General features: G+C 42.0%; 1 protein-coding gene across 1 annotated transcript in view; it reads right to left on the bottom strand.

The window, feature by feature from the left end:
* The window catches only part of hmgcra (3-hydroxy-3-methylglutaryl-CoA reductase a), a 55,330-nt gene extending 49,485 nt beyond the window's left edge, over nt 1-5,845 (bottom strand). The window contains exons 1-2 of the mRNA XM_063049264.1: nt 5,694-5,845; nt 1,403-1,589 (exon numbers count right to left, since the gene is read on the bottom strand). Of these exons, the coding sequence (XP_062905334.1) occupies nt 1,403-1,567 (165 nt within the window). The 5' untranslated portion in view covers nt 1,568-1,589; nt 5,694-5,845. The remainder of the gene's footprint in view (nt 1-1,402; nt 1,590-5,693) is intronic.
* Nucleotides 5,846-14,042: the final 8,197 nt, after the last annotated feature.

Genomic DNA, 14,042 nt, shown 5'->3' with positions numbered 1-14,042 from the left:
CAGAGAAGATTTACTAGGATGTTGCTGGGTCTTCAGGAGTTGAGTTACAGGGAAAGATTGAACAGGTTAGGACTTTATTCCTTGGAGTGTAGAAGAATGAGGGGGGATTTGATAGAGGTTTACGAAATTGAGGAGTATATACAGAGTAAATACAAGTAGCACTCACACACGCTGGAGGAACTCAGCAGGTCAGGCAGCATCGGTGGAAAAGATCAGTCGACGTTTCGGGCTGACGAAGGGTTCCGGCCCGAAACGTCGACTGATCTTTTCCACCGATGCTGCCCGACCCGCTGAGTTCCTCTAGCGTGTTGTGAGTGTTGCTTTGACCCCAGCATCTGCAGATTATTTTGTGTAAATGCGAGTAGGCTCTTTCCACTTAGGAGAGATAAATACCAGAGGACATGGCTTTAGGGTGAAAAGGAAAAGGTTTAGGGGGAACTTCTTCACTCAGAGTGGTGGGAGTGTGGAACGAGCTGCCATCTGACAAGGTAAATGCGGGCTCACTTTTGCGTTTTAAGAATAAACTGGATAGATACATGGATGGGAGCGGTCTGGAGGGTTATGGACTGGGTGCAGGTCAATGGGACTAGCGGAATATAGTTTCAGCACAGACTAGAAGGGCTGAATGGTCTGTTTTCTGTGCTGTAGTGTTCTATGGAAGTGGGGATGGTGGTGGCATCACATTGAAGGTAGCAAAAATCACTTGAATGGGTAGGGTAGTGAGGTAGAATGCAAGTAGAAAATAACCTGCCTTTGTTCTGGATGGGAAGTAAGACTACGTGAAAGTGCAGAAAATAAGAGTCCCATCAGCTTTGTTGAAGAGGCAACTGGAGTTGATGAAGAATAATTAAAAAAAAAATTTGGGAATGCTCATGTGAAAGATGCTAGCAGCAGAATAATTAAAACATAGAACAAAAGATCTGGAGAATGTTAATCGACTTCATTTCTTTCTAAAACTGCTGCTTAAACTGAAAGTTTGCAGCATTCTGTTTTTAGTTCAAATTTCTATCATCCAAATGAAAAACAGAATTGAAATAGATCAACCGAATTAAAAATAGGTTGAAACAAAAATTCTGAAGATCTACCCCAGTAAAGTTATTCCTTCCACTTATAAAACTCTTAGTAATACTAAACATGAAGAATTTACATTCATTTTCCTTAAGACTACAAAATGCAGTTTTTCAGGAAACATGACTGAATTCAAAATCAATTTCATTTGTGAGCCTTGAAGTTGAATCCAAGAATGATCCTCAAGCTTTAAATCTATTTCAATTGCACATAAAATGTACCCTCGGCAAAAGGGTACGAAAATTTAAAAATTGGTCAAAAATAAATCTAACTCATTAATTTGCTTAAGTGAGGCATAGTAAAAATATCCCTTTATTTCTAATAATGTGCTTACCTCTTCAATCTTTGGACAGTCAAAATTCCACCCACAAATCTGATTATTACCAGTAAACATATTCATGGACATCATGCAGATAGTGACTGTAACTGTTCCCACAATCACCTCCCAAGGATGAGAGGCTACAAAAAGTCCATGCATGCGAAACAACCTGGACAACATTTTTCCTTTTCTGTATTTTAATCTGTTCAGAGTAGAAGGAAATATAATTAGTCAACATAATAACAAGTAAAAAATATCAAAATTACAGTAATCAATTATCTTCAGAAAATTTGACAAAATACTAATATATACTGTATTCTAGTTCTTAAGGATAATGAAATCTAATCTTCCCACAGCCCAAAGATAGGTAAGATATTAATTTCCAACCTCTATCTTACTCTGAATCGGTCACCAAGAAAGGAACACAGACTAAATGGCTAGCTTCTCAACTGGAAAAATATTTCAATCTGCTTAGTGCATGTTCATGTAAACATTAGCACGAAAAGGTATCTTAAACTCACATGTACATTAGCAAGTTTCAACATATCATTTGACCTCATAACTTTCGTATTTGCTGTTCTTTAAAGGAAACAAGTTTACACATGGAACCTGGCAATCTGAGGCAACAAGATATCAGGACTACTCAGACAATTCTTCAATTATTTGGAACGTAGTCAAACTTGTCAACATTTTCAGTAATCATTGCTTTAAAAAAATCTTTAATAATCCGTACACTTTTCCCAACCACTATCGATGGGTACCAAAAGGATTAAAAAGAGCTCTACACCAGAAACTGGAGTACAAAAGTGGAGTGCTGCTATTTTACTGACACAGTTGACTACAATTAATTCACCATAAAAGGAGGTACTTTATATAATGAAGTCCATTATTTATTCTTTTGTTGTTTTATAGTAAAGGTCACAGTGGGGAAAACTGCAGGCCTACAGGACAGATGATACCAAATTTAAAGCGGGGCTCCCAAAACCCTTTTTTATGCCATGGACCAACACCATAAAGCAAAGTTCAACATATCATAGTTGGGAACCTCTCTTTTTTCAAGAGTCCTCCCTGGACTCATCTTTTATGATTACTTTCAGAAGTACATTCTGCTATGGATGACACAAGGGCCCTACTATTAAATGACTCAATAGTCACCAAGCAGAGGTTTGCTGTGCTCTGAGGGGTTTGTACATGTTTGCTTACAGAGTTATCAGAAGAGGACACGTTTCTAGAAATTCGAGCCTGTGTTTGCTTGCACTAGGACCTCCGCGGTGTCCCAGCTAAAATGGTGCCCTTCTTGGTCTTCATATCACCGGTCTGTGTAGTTCTCGTTTAGGGGAACATCGCACAGACAGGGCATAAAACAAATGAAAGCAAGTTACCAATATTCTCCACCATCCTTGTTCTGAATTGTCTTGCTGCTATCAGCGACAAAAATAACTGCTTTTTGAACACAGACACACGCAACTGACACCATTTAAAATCTGTTTGCTCCAAGTACTGTCGTGTCTAATGGCCACACAAGAGCATGCAACTGACGCTAATTAGAAACTGATCGGCAAGTCTCCTGTACCAACTAAGTAGCATAATGTCTCAAATAAATAAAGGGAATCCCGGCTACTTTCTCGATTAGTTTTTGTTCTTTCAGAGTTGCCCCAAAAAAGCATTTACCCAGATTAACCAATGGCACAATTAACTGGAATCTACTGTACTGTCAATCTACATACTGTCAGAAAGCAGATCAGATTCACTATGTCTACAACACAGTAACTTAGATTCATGAAGAGGCTGACCGTGTTACATAGTTTTGTCTTATGGCAAGCGACTTTAATGATACCGGCACTTTTTTTTGTTATCCGTATACAGTCTATGCCCCTATTCCTTGTGAATAAGGGGATTTATCTCTGACAGGGATTCTCTCCTTACCTCTCTGATGTATCTAACCAAACAACAAGTCTTTTCAAATACAGAATACCACCAATTAATCAGTTATCAATATGTCAGATCAAACATTGGAAATATTTTAGCTATTTATGCTTTTGTTAAACTGGTTGGTGTGTATGCCGTACAAGGACGCCAGAGAGAAAAAACTGCAGATTTCCGGTGATGACTCAAAGCACAAGAATCCATGTTCTCTCTTGAAAAAGAATATCCAATGAATAAGAATCCATTGATCAGATGTTACCCATGGATATACAACTGCCATAGACATAGAGTCATAGAAGAATACAGCACAGAAACAGGCCCTTCAGTCCATCTAGTCCATGCCAAGCCATTTAAACCGCCTACTCCCATCGACTTACAGAAAAGTACAGCACGAACAGGCCTTTCGGCCCATCACGTGAAATAAACTATGCTGAAATTAACAATGAAATAAGGTAATCCTTTAAGGAAATAGCAGAGCTAACAAGCTATATTTGAATCAAAGCTTAATCATGCTGCAAAAATATGGCAGACAAATGCTACAAGCAATATTTTATTTAGAGATATAGAGCTGTAACAGGCCCTTCTAGCTCAATGACGCCATGCTGCTCTATTACACCCATGTGACCAATTAACCCAATTCCTGTGTCTTTGGAATGCTGGAGAAAACCGAAGCACCCAGAAGCCCACACAGTCATTGCACCCAGATCACTGGCACTGTAATAGCATTAAACTAACCACTTAACTATCTTGCCATCTCAAAAACCACTGAAAGGGTTTTGTTACAGCAAATCAAATTGCCAGCAGCACCATGAAAACAGGGTGAAGCAGAAATAAATGTTTTACTTTTGAATGGAATTAATGAATAATAATGGAATAAAGGGCATTAGTTATTGTACAGGCAAAACACATCTGATACTCCTTATCAAGTTCAATAACTAAAATATTACTGAAAACTCCAAAACATCTATTAACAGATAAAATAAATAATGCTTGAATTTTTTAAAAACTTTTGCCAAATTTTATTTTGCAGAATGGATGCAGCCAATAGACCTCCTGCCTCAACTCCAGTGACCAGGCTCCAATCCAACGCCATCTTTATGGAATATGTATTTTTCCTGCGACCATATGGATTTTTCAGGAAGTTCTGGTTCCTCCTAAGTCTCAAAGTTGTGCAGCTTGGGGGTGGGGGGGGGGGGTAATTGACCATTGCATATTATACCTAGTGTACAAGATGACTGGCAGAATCTGAGGGGGATGACAAGAATGTGGGAGTAAATAAAATGGAATTAGTGTCTGATGGTCAGCACAGTCCTGTGAGATCTCTAAAAATTATATCCTTTGTATATTTTCTTTCCCCCCTAGCAAATGACAAAAATATAAGATACAAAATTTTCCTGTCATAAATTTACATGGGCACATTTGACAACAGGATATTCTTAATATAACAAGTTGCATTCTGCTGAATCACATTGAAAACATATATAATTGAGGATTCCGAATCGGAGAACTGTATTGAAGGAAATCGCCCACTAGCGTTAATACAAAACATAAGAATTTAATAATTTCACTTTGTTAATTCCAATTACAAATGGAGTAATTATTTCGTTATGATCAATAAAACTCAGGAAAATCACAGCAGCTTTCATATGCAATGCAAGTGGATGATGTAAATGGCTACCTTTTATGTGCCTGGAATGGGAGTGTGCCAAGAAAGAAAAAAAAATTAAAGTATATTGCACAGCAACATCTTTTAGCCAGTTAGGAACGAGAATTTTGTCAAACAACATTTCACTGAATCGCTATATCCAAAATTCAGATATTTTGAAAACATTTAGCTTTACGTGCACTTGCCGCTGTTTCTTGGGGCAATGAACATTGTTACACATTGTAATTGAGACGATGGAGATGCGGCACACGATTTCAGGACACGGGATTGAAGCAAACAGATGATACACAAACTAATTGTCTGTAACGACTATTACCTGGAACTGGTAACCCCTTGTCAATAAATATCAGGTTGGATTTCTTTGGGACTTTCCCGGAGACGCTCATCGGGCACAATGAGTTTACAGTGAATGAGTACCAATTTCAAGGCCCCAGCGATGCCGCCGATCTTTCCCTTTCAGGTAGAGAGAGACAGATGCACGCCTCTTTTGGATGAAGGTGGACTTTCTGGGGACGAGATGCGGATGAGCCTCCACAGCCGGGCCCGAGACATTAAAGTGAAGAGACGAGCAGAGACCAGGTACCTAGTACAATTACCAAAGTCTAAGAGGCATCAATTACCTCACAGTCGCTGGCTTCCATCAGGACCCTAGATAGGCCTGTCTGCCGCAGCGCCTATAAACAAGACAATACTTCTTTAAATGACCTTACTCACCCAGGCTCAGAGAAGAATACTCAGTGAAGATCCAAAAGATTCAAACCGGCCACACACCAGCTCCCAAGTCTTGTCACCGATCCAGCCAGGAGGCTACAACAAAAGATGGCGAGCACCTATCATCCGATCCTAACCTCGCCCTGAATGGCTGAAGAAACCCGAACGCGGATGTCACGCCTCTCCGGATTGGAAATCACCCTGACAGTCGGGATCTTGCGAGGTCGAAGAACCAATAAACCCTCAGGTTTGGGTCTACGTCCGTCCTGATTGGTCCAAAGGAAGCAGACGTACGCGAACTTCCGATCCCCGGCAAGGGCGTGTCTTCATATTGAGTTATGTCACGTTTCACATTATCTAGCTACGTATTAAGGGAGGGAAACGCCCTTCCTCGAACTCTGTAAGCTGTCGGTAAAGCAGTAATATAAGAACTGCAGCTGCCAAATAGTGCACGGAAAGCATCGATGGCGCTTATAAATCACTGAAAACTTTGAACCATTATGCCCGATAAGCGTCTCCGGGAAAGTCCTAAAGACATCCAACCTGATATTTATCGACAAGGAGTTACCAGTTCCAGGTAATAGTCGTTACAGACAATATTAGTTGGCGAAGTTGAAAATTGATGGGGTGCTAATCCGGCAGACTACTCCGTCCTGGATTTTGAGAGTCAGTGGTGCAGTACTCATTCAGACAAATCAAAAACACTCATCCAAGCCATAGGTAAGGTACTGGTGACCCCTGTTTCCATCCAGGGGGTCAGTGTGGACTTGGTGGAGGATTACAAATACCTGGGGATACGAATTGACAATAAACTGGACTGGTCAAAGAACACTGAGGCTGTCTACAAGAAGGGTCAGAGCCATCTCTATTTCCTGAGGAGACTGAGGTCCTTTAACATCTGCTGGATGATGCTGAGGATGTTCTACGAGTCTGTGGTGGCCAGTGCCACCATGTTTGCTGTTGTGTGCTGGGGCAGCGGGCTGAGGGTAGCAGACACCAACAGATTCAACAAACTCATTCGTAAGGCCAGTGATGTGGGGATGGAACTGGACTCCCTGATGGTGGTGTCTGAAAAGAGGATGCTGTCCAAGTTGCATGCCATCTTGGACAATGTCTCCCATCCACTACATAATGTACTGGGTGGGCACAGGAGTACATTCAGCCAGAGACTCATTCCACTGAGATGCAGCACTGAGCGTCATAGGAAGTCATTCCTGCCTGTGGCCATCAAACTTTACAACTCCTCCCTTGGAGGGTCAGACACCCTGAGTCAATAGGCTGGTCCTGGATTTATTTCCTGGCACAATTTACATATTACTATTTAACTATTTATGGTTTTATTACTATTTATTATTTATGGTGGAACTGTAACGAAAACCAATTTCCCCTGAGATCAATAAAGTATGACTATGACTAGCTCAGCCTAGATCCAATTAACCAGACTGACTATTCGAAAATACCTCAGAGTAATAAGCAGCCTGCATGTCATCAACTGGACCTACCACCAGTCCTGAGGAAGTACCTAAACCACCAAACCTGACCGGATTAGAGTAGTTATACGGATTGAAAAAGAAGAGTACATCCACTCACTGGATTGATAAGAGAGGACCATACAGGAAGATGACACAAAGGAGCTTAAGAATGAAATTAGGAGAGCCAGAAGGGGCCATGAGAAGGCCTTGAGCAGAATTAAAGAAAATCCCAAGGCATTCTACAAGTATGTGACGAGCAAGAGGATAAGACGTGAGAGAATAGGACCAATCAAGTGTGACAGTGGAAAAGTGTGTATGGAACCAGAGGAGGTAGTGGAGGTACTTAGTGAATACTTTGCTTCAGTATTTACTACAGAAAAGGACCTTGGCAATTGTAGGGATGACTTACAGCAGACTGAAAAGCTTGAGCATATAGACAGTAAGAAAGAGGACGTACTGAAACTTTTGGAAAGCATCAAGTGGGATAAGTCTCCGGGACAGGACGAGATCATTTCCCAGACTACTGTGGGAGGCGAGGGAGGAGATTGCTGAGCCTCTGGCGATGATCTTTGCATCAATAGGGACGGGAGAGGTTCCAGAGGATTGGAGGGTTGCAGATGTTGTTCCCTTACTCAAGAAAGGGGGTAGAGGTAGCCCAGGAAATTATAGACCAGAGAGTCTTACCTCAGTAGCTAGTAAGTTGATGGACAAGATCCTGAGAGGCAGGATTTATAAACATTTGGAGAGGCATAATACGATTAGGAATAGTCAGCGTGGCTTTGTCAAAGGCAGGTTGTGCCTTAAGGGCCTGATTGAATTTTTTGAGGATGTGACTAAACACATGGGTGAAGGAAGAGCAGTAGATGTAGTGTATATGGATTTTAGCAAGGCATTTGATAAGGTACCCCATGCAAGGCTTATTGAGAAAGTAAGGAGGCATGGGATCCAAGGGGACCTTGCTATGTGGATCCAGAATTGTTTTGCCCACAGAAGGCAAAAAGTGGTTGTAGACGGGTGATATTCTGCATGGAGGATGGTGACTAGTGGTGTGCCTCAGCGATCTCAGACTCCTTCGTGATTTTTATAAAATGGCCTGGATGAGGAATTGGAGGGGTGGGTTAGTAAATTTGCTGATGACACAAAGTTTGGGGATGTTGTGGATAGTGTGGAGGGCTATCAGAGGTTACAGCAGGGCATTGATCAGATGCAAAACTGGGCTGAGAAGTAGCAGATGGACTTCAACCCAGGTAAGTGTGAGGTGGTTCATTTTGTAGGTCAAATATGATGGCAGAATATAGTACTAATGGTAAGACTCTTGGCAGTGTGGGGGATCAGAGGGATCTTGAGGTCCTAGTCCATCGGACACTCAAAATTGCTACGCAGGTTGACTCTATGGTTAACAAGGCATACGGTGCGTTGGCCTTCATCAATCGTGGGATTGAGTTTAAGAGCCGAGAGGTAATGTTGCAGCTATATAGGACCCTGGTCAGACTTCACTTGGAGTACTGTGCTCAGTTCTGGTCGCCTCACTACAGGAAGGATGTGGAAAACATAGAAAGGGTGCAGAGGAGATTTACAAAGATGTTGCCTGGATTGGGGAGCATTTTATGAGAACAGGTTGAGTGAACTTGGCCTTTTCTCCTTGGAGCGGCAGAGGATGATAGGTGACCTGATAGAGGTGTATAAAATGATGAGAGGCGACCTGATAGAGGTGTATAAGATGATGAGAGGCATCGATCGTGTGGAAAGTCAGAGACTTTTTTTTGCAGGGCTGAAATGGCTAACATGAGAGGGTACAGTTTTAAGGTGCTTGGAAGTAGGTACAGAGGAGATGTCAGGGGTAATTTTTTTTATGCAGAGAGTGGTGAGTGCGTGGAATGGGCTGCCAGTGATGGTGGTGGAGGTGGATACAATAGGGCCTTTTAAGAGACTCCTGGATAGGTATATGGAGCTTAGAAAAATAGAGGGCTATGGGTAATTTCTAAAATAAGTACATGTTTGGCACAGCATTGTGGGCCGAAGGGCCTGTATTGTGCTGTAGGTTTTCTATGTTTCTATTTCCATCACACTCTCTGTCTGTTAAAAGATTAGAAAGACTTTGAGGAGGCAGGAAGCGAGTCCATTGCTGCAGGATACCCAGGTTGAGCTTCTGATCAGGGGTAACCTCCATACTATTTCCATGCCAGCATAGTAAACTTAATAAAAGATTGTTACATTTAATAGTCATAAAGAACCCTAGCACTTTAATCTAGGGAAATCTAACCCCCTTGTTATACTGGAAAGAAATATCCCACAGATCAAGACCTTTTTGTGGATAAGGAAAAGGAGTTAAATATGTTAATGCTAGAATTTTCAACAGTAAAATGTCAGAATTACAAAATAGACCAAGGTGTAACTAAAGAGGGGAGAGAATGAGGCGTGTGGGTGCTGAAAATGCCAGAGGAAATCAATCAGTCAGGCAGCATAAATGGAGGAGAAAAAACAAAGTTCCAAGTCTATTTCCTGGGAGGCAGCTCACCTGCTCTTCTTTGGCACTGGTAGAATTGTTGCTCTTTTGAAGCAGGTGGGAACTCCATCAATGAAAGATTGAATATGTCTTTGAACACATTTGGTGTGTTGGTTGGCACAGGTTTTCAGAGCCTTAGCAGGTACTCCTTCAGGGTCCTTCGCCTTGGCAAGGGTTCACATCTCTTTTCAATTCCTGGCCACAGATCTTAGTATAGACTTGTCTCTAATTTTTAACCTCAAAAATTCAACCATAGAACTTCCTCTTTCTGTACTAGCCGCTACATGTCTGATAACTAAAACTGGTGTGTACTTTCCAGAATATGGCTATACACACAGATTGGAAGAAGCAACAGTTAATTATAAATTCTTTTATGCAACAAAGGAGTACGATCTTAATCTATAATAAACCAATTGCTCAAGGGCAGCGGTCCCCAACCACCGGGCCGCGGACCGGTATCGGGCTGCAAAGCATGTGCTACCGGGCCATGAGGAAATGATATGAGTCAGCTGCACCTTTCCTCATTCCCTGTCACGCACTGTTGAACATAGGGTTGCCAACTGTCCTGTATTTGCCGGGACATCCCCGAATATTGGGCTAAATTGGTTTGTCCCGTATTTCCTCCACTAAGGTACAGCGTTCCTTCGAAACCTTTCGTGCCGAAATGGCGTGAAGCGAAGAAGCAATTACCATTAATTTATATGGGAAAAATTTTTGACCGTTCTCAGACCCAAAAAAAACCTAACAAATCATACCAAATAACACATAAAACCGAAAATAACACTAACATATAGTAACAGCAGGAATGATAGGATAAATACACAGCCTATATAAAGTAGAAATAATATATGTACAGTATAGTCGGGAAGATGAAGACAAAACTGATTTGTGGGAAAAAAAATCGGCATGTACGCGCACATCACATGCTCAGTCATGCATGCACACACAGGTGCCCGTGCAAGGCTTCATGGTCATGGTAGTCCTTCCTGGGGTAAAGTGTCCCGGGATTTGACTGCTACTTTTGTCCCTTATTTGGGAGTGAGAAAGTTGGCAACCCTACTGTAAAAGACATGTTGAGGTGAGTTTAACCCTACTTGAACACCCCCCACCCCTTCGGTTGGCCGGTCTGCAAGAATATTGTCGATATTAAACCGGTCAGTGGTGCAAAAAAAGATTGGGGACCCCGGCTCAAGGGTGTCATAAAGATACTATATTAACCAGCTGTTGCTAGGATTGCATTCATCTGAGAACATAATAGTTATTACTTCCTTATCAGAAATGTATGAAAGTAGTCAGATTTACCATTGCAGTTTTATCAGAGTTTAACATCAACTGAATGAAGCTGAGCCTACAATCATTACATTATGTGAACATGTTACAACTAAAATACTGCAAGTTTTTCTGCTCTTGAAATTTTCACTTCTGGGCTTTCATAGACAGCTCTTTTTTGTAGGTTTACCCTCTTTTTAAAGCCTTTGTGAAAATTGTTGCTTCCATATTATTTCTTTTTAATCAAAATCTATACATCAGGGGAACTGTTCTCTGACTGGCCATTGCTCCTGCTGCATCAGATGGGTATTCTTTTGGAATATTTCATCTTCAAGGTGTGAGTGGGTGATCAAGTCCAAAAGCAGGCATGTCTTCATTGGAGATCTGCTCTTACACTGTGCTCACCATATACAATCCTCAGATTCGTTTTCTGAGAAAAGGGAATAGCATTTTTTACAGGAAACAGGGTGGGAAGAAGTATAATCAAGATAACTGTGGGTATCAGTATGTTTATAAAAGCTATCAGTCGACAGTTTGCCTTCAGAGATGGAGGCAGAGAGATTGAGAAAGGGGAGGGAGGTGTCAGAAATGGACTAAGTGAAGTTGCAGACAAAGTTGATTTAATTGATGAGCTCAGCATGGGTGCATGAAGCTGCGCCAATGCAGTCATCAAAATAGTGGAGGAAGAGTTGTGAACATAACCAGGGAATGACTTGGAACATGGATTATTCTACGTAACCAATGAAATGGCAGGCATAGCTGGGGAACATATGGGTGCCTATGACAAACCATTGATTATGGAGAAAGTGTGAGGAGCCAAAGGAGAACTTGCTGAGGGTGAGGACTAGTTCTGCCAGATGGAGGAGGGTGCTGGTGGAGGGGAAGTGGTTGGTTGTTTTGTTTGAGAAAGAAGTGATTTAAGGCCTTCTTGATGGAGGACAGAAGTGTCTAGAGACTGGACATCCATGGTGAAAATGATGCAGTCAGGGCCAAGGAATTGAAAGTTAATGAGGAGATTGAGAGGATGGTAAGTGTCACAGATGGAGGTGGAAAGGGACTTGACCGAGGGGATAGAATAGAGTTGAGGTATGAGGACATGAGTTCAGAGGGGCAGAAGCAGGCAGAGAGAATGTACCTACCGGACAGTCAGGTTTGTGTATATTGGGTAGGAGGTGGATCTTATGGGGTAAGGGAACTATGAGTTTGGTAGCAGTGGATGGGAGTTCTCCAGAGTTGATGAGGTCAGTGATAGTGTTGGAGAGTTTCATAATGGACTGGAATGGGGTCCTCTTCAAGGGGTAGGTATGAGGAGGTGTCTGAGAGTAGCTGCCTGGCCTCAGCAAGGTGGAGATCAGTCCGCCACACTACAAAAACACACCCTTTGTGGGTTTGATGGTAAGGTTGGCATTGGTGCAGAGAGTATGGAGGGCAGTGCGTTCAGAGAGGTTAAGGGTCAAGAAGGAGAGAGGAGTGCTGAAGTTGAACTGGTTGATGTCTCATCAGCAAATTGAGATTTAAAGATACAGAGCAGACAGAGAACCTGAGTGGGGTGTCCAAGAAGAGGAGGAGGGTTGGAGATGGCGGAAGGGGTCATCAGTGCGGGGCGTGGAATTCTTGCCAAAGAATTGGGCTGGGAGACGAAAACGATGTTACAAGAGCTTGGCGTCATGGCAGGCACGGAACTCCCTGAGGTACGGGACATAGGTAAGGCCTTTGCTGAGGACAGAACGTTTGGCCTCAGAGAGGGTAAGGTCAGAGGAAATGGTGCAGACATGGCAGGGATTAGAGCTGGGATCAGAGGGGGGAAAGGAGAGTTGGTGTTGCCAGAGAGTAGGTGACAAATGGGTGTTCAGGGAAGGTGATGCAGCAGTGATGAAAACCTTGGCCTGGAGGCTGAGGTCCAGGCTGGACGCAGAGCTAGAGACCTTGCAATTTGCAGTCTGAAGGCATCTGGGGTTGTAGGACTAGAGTTGGCGGCGGTGGAACCCAAGGTCTGGATTCGCTCAGGGTCATTGGAACCGAGGGTGGCAACAATTGTGTCACTGGTCCAGAGACATCCAGGGCTGTTGGAGCCGGGGTTGGAATCGGTGAGATCTGTGGTCTGGGGATGTATGATTGAATTGAGGTCCATGTGGGTGGCAGTAAAGACTGTGGTCTGGGGCCATCCAGGGCCCCCATATTGGATTTACTCAGCAAGTCTGATGGTATCTATGGGGAGAGTCATAGTCATACTTTATTAATCCTGGGGGAAATTGGTTTTCGTTACAGTTGCTCCATAAATAAACAGTATAGCCTTTCAGCTGCCTTAGTTTCACAGTTTAATAGCTCCAATTTTATGATAAATTAATTGAATAGATTAATCATTTTAGTTATTCATTTTCTTTGCAAGCATCTTGGTGATAGAAAGTCAGCTTTAAGGGTATCACTTCTTAACAACATCATCATGATTATTTTAACATTTTATTAATCTATCTTTTTAAATTCAGAATTTATGCACGGGGGGAAAACAAGAAAGAGTAAATATTATGCAATAGTTTAAGTGACTGGAGCTAAAGGATTTGGGGTTCTTGTGCAGAGATCCTTGAAAGCAACAAGTTGATTAGAAAAGGCAGTTAGGAAGGTTTATTTGACATTGTATGTTGAAAGTATAGATCTAGTTGATGCAGACTTTTCCCTATCAATCCAATGGTTTGACTATAGATTCTAGTTAAACATTATTATTTATACACACTATTTATAGTGAGCATGTTTTTCATTACAGTTTTGTGATAATAGCAGGGCTATATATAGTTTGCTTGCTAATTAAAGATGATGTACCTTATATGACAGCAGACTTGTCATATTAGCTCACCAGTATAGGAGTTGGGACATTATGTTGCAGTTGTATAAGACATTGATGAGACTGCTCTTGGAGTACTGCGTAGTTTTGGTTATCCTGTTATAGGAAAGAGTGCAGAATGTTACGTACCCCATAACTGGGTTGCCAAACCAGCAGAAATGGACCACTTAGTTGGAGTCTGGTTAACAGAAACTAACAAAGTTTTATTAAAGAAATAAGTAACACAGTACTCTAATCGTAAGGATATAAATGCAACAGGTTAGCAA

The sequence above is a fragment of the Mobula hypostoma genome, chromosome 5 (genome assembly GCF_963921235.1).
Source record: "Mobula hypostoma chromosome 5, sMobHyp1.1, whole genome shotgun sequence".
Lineage (NCBI taxonomy): Eukaryota > Metazoa > Chordata > Chondrichthyes > Myliobatiformes > Myliobatidae > Mobula > Mobula hypostoma.
Note: the sequence above shows the minus strand (reverse complement) of the source record. Positions and strands in the feature narration are given on the sequence as shown.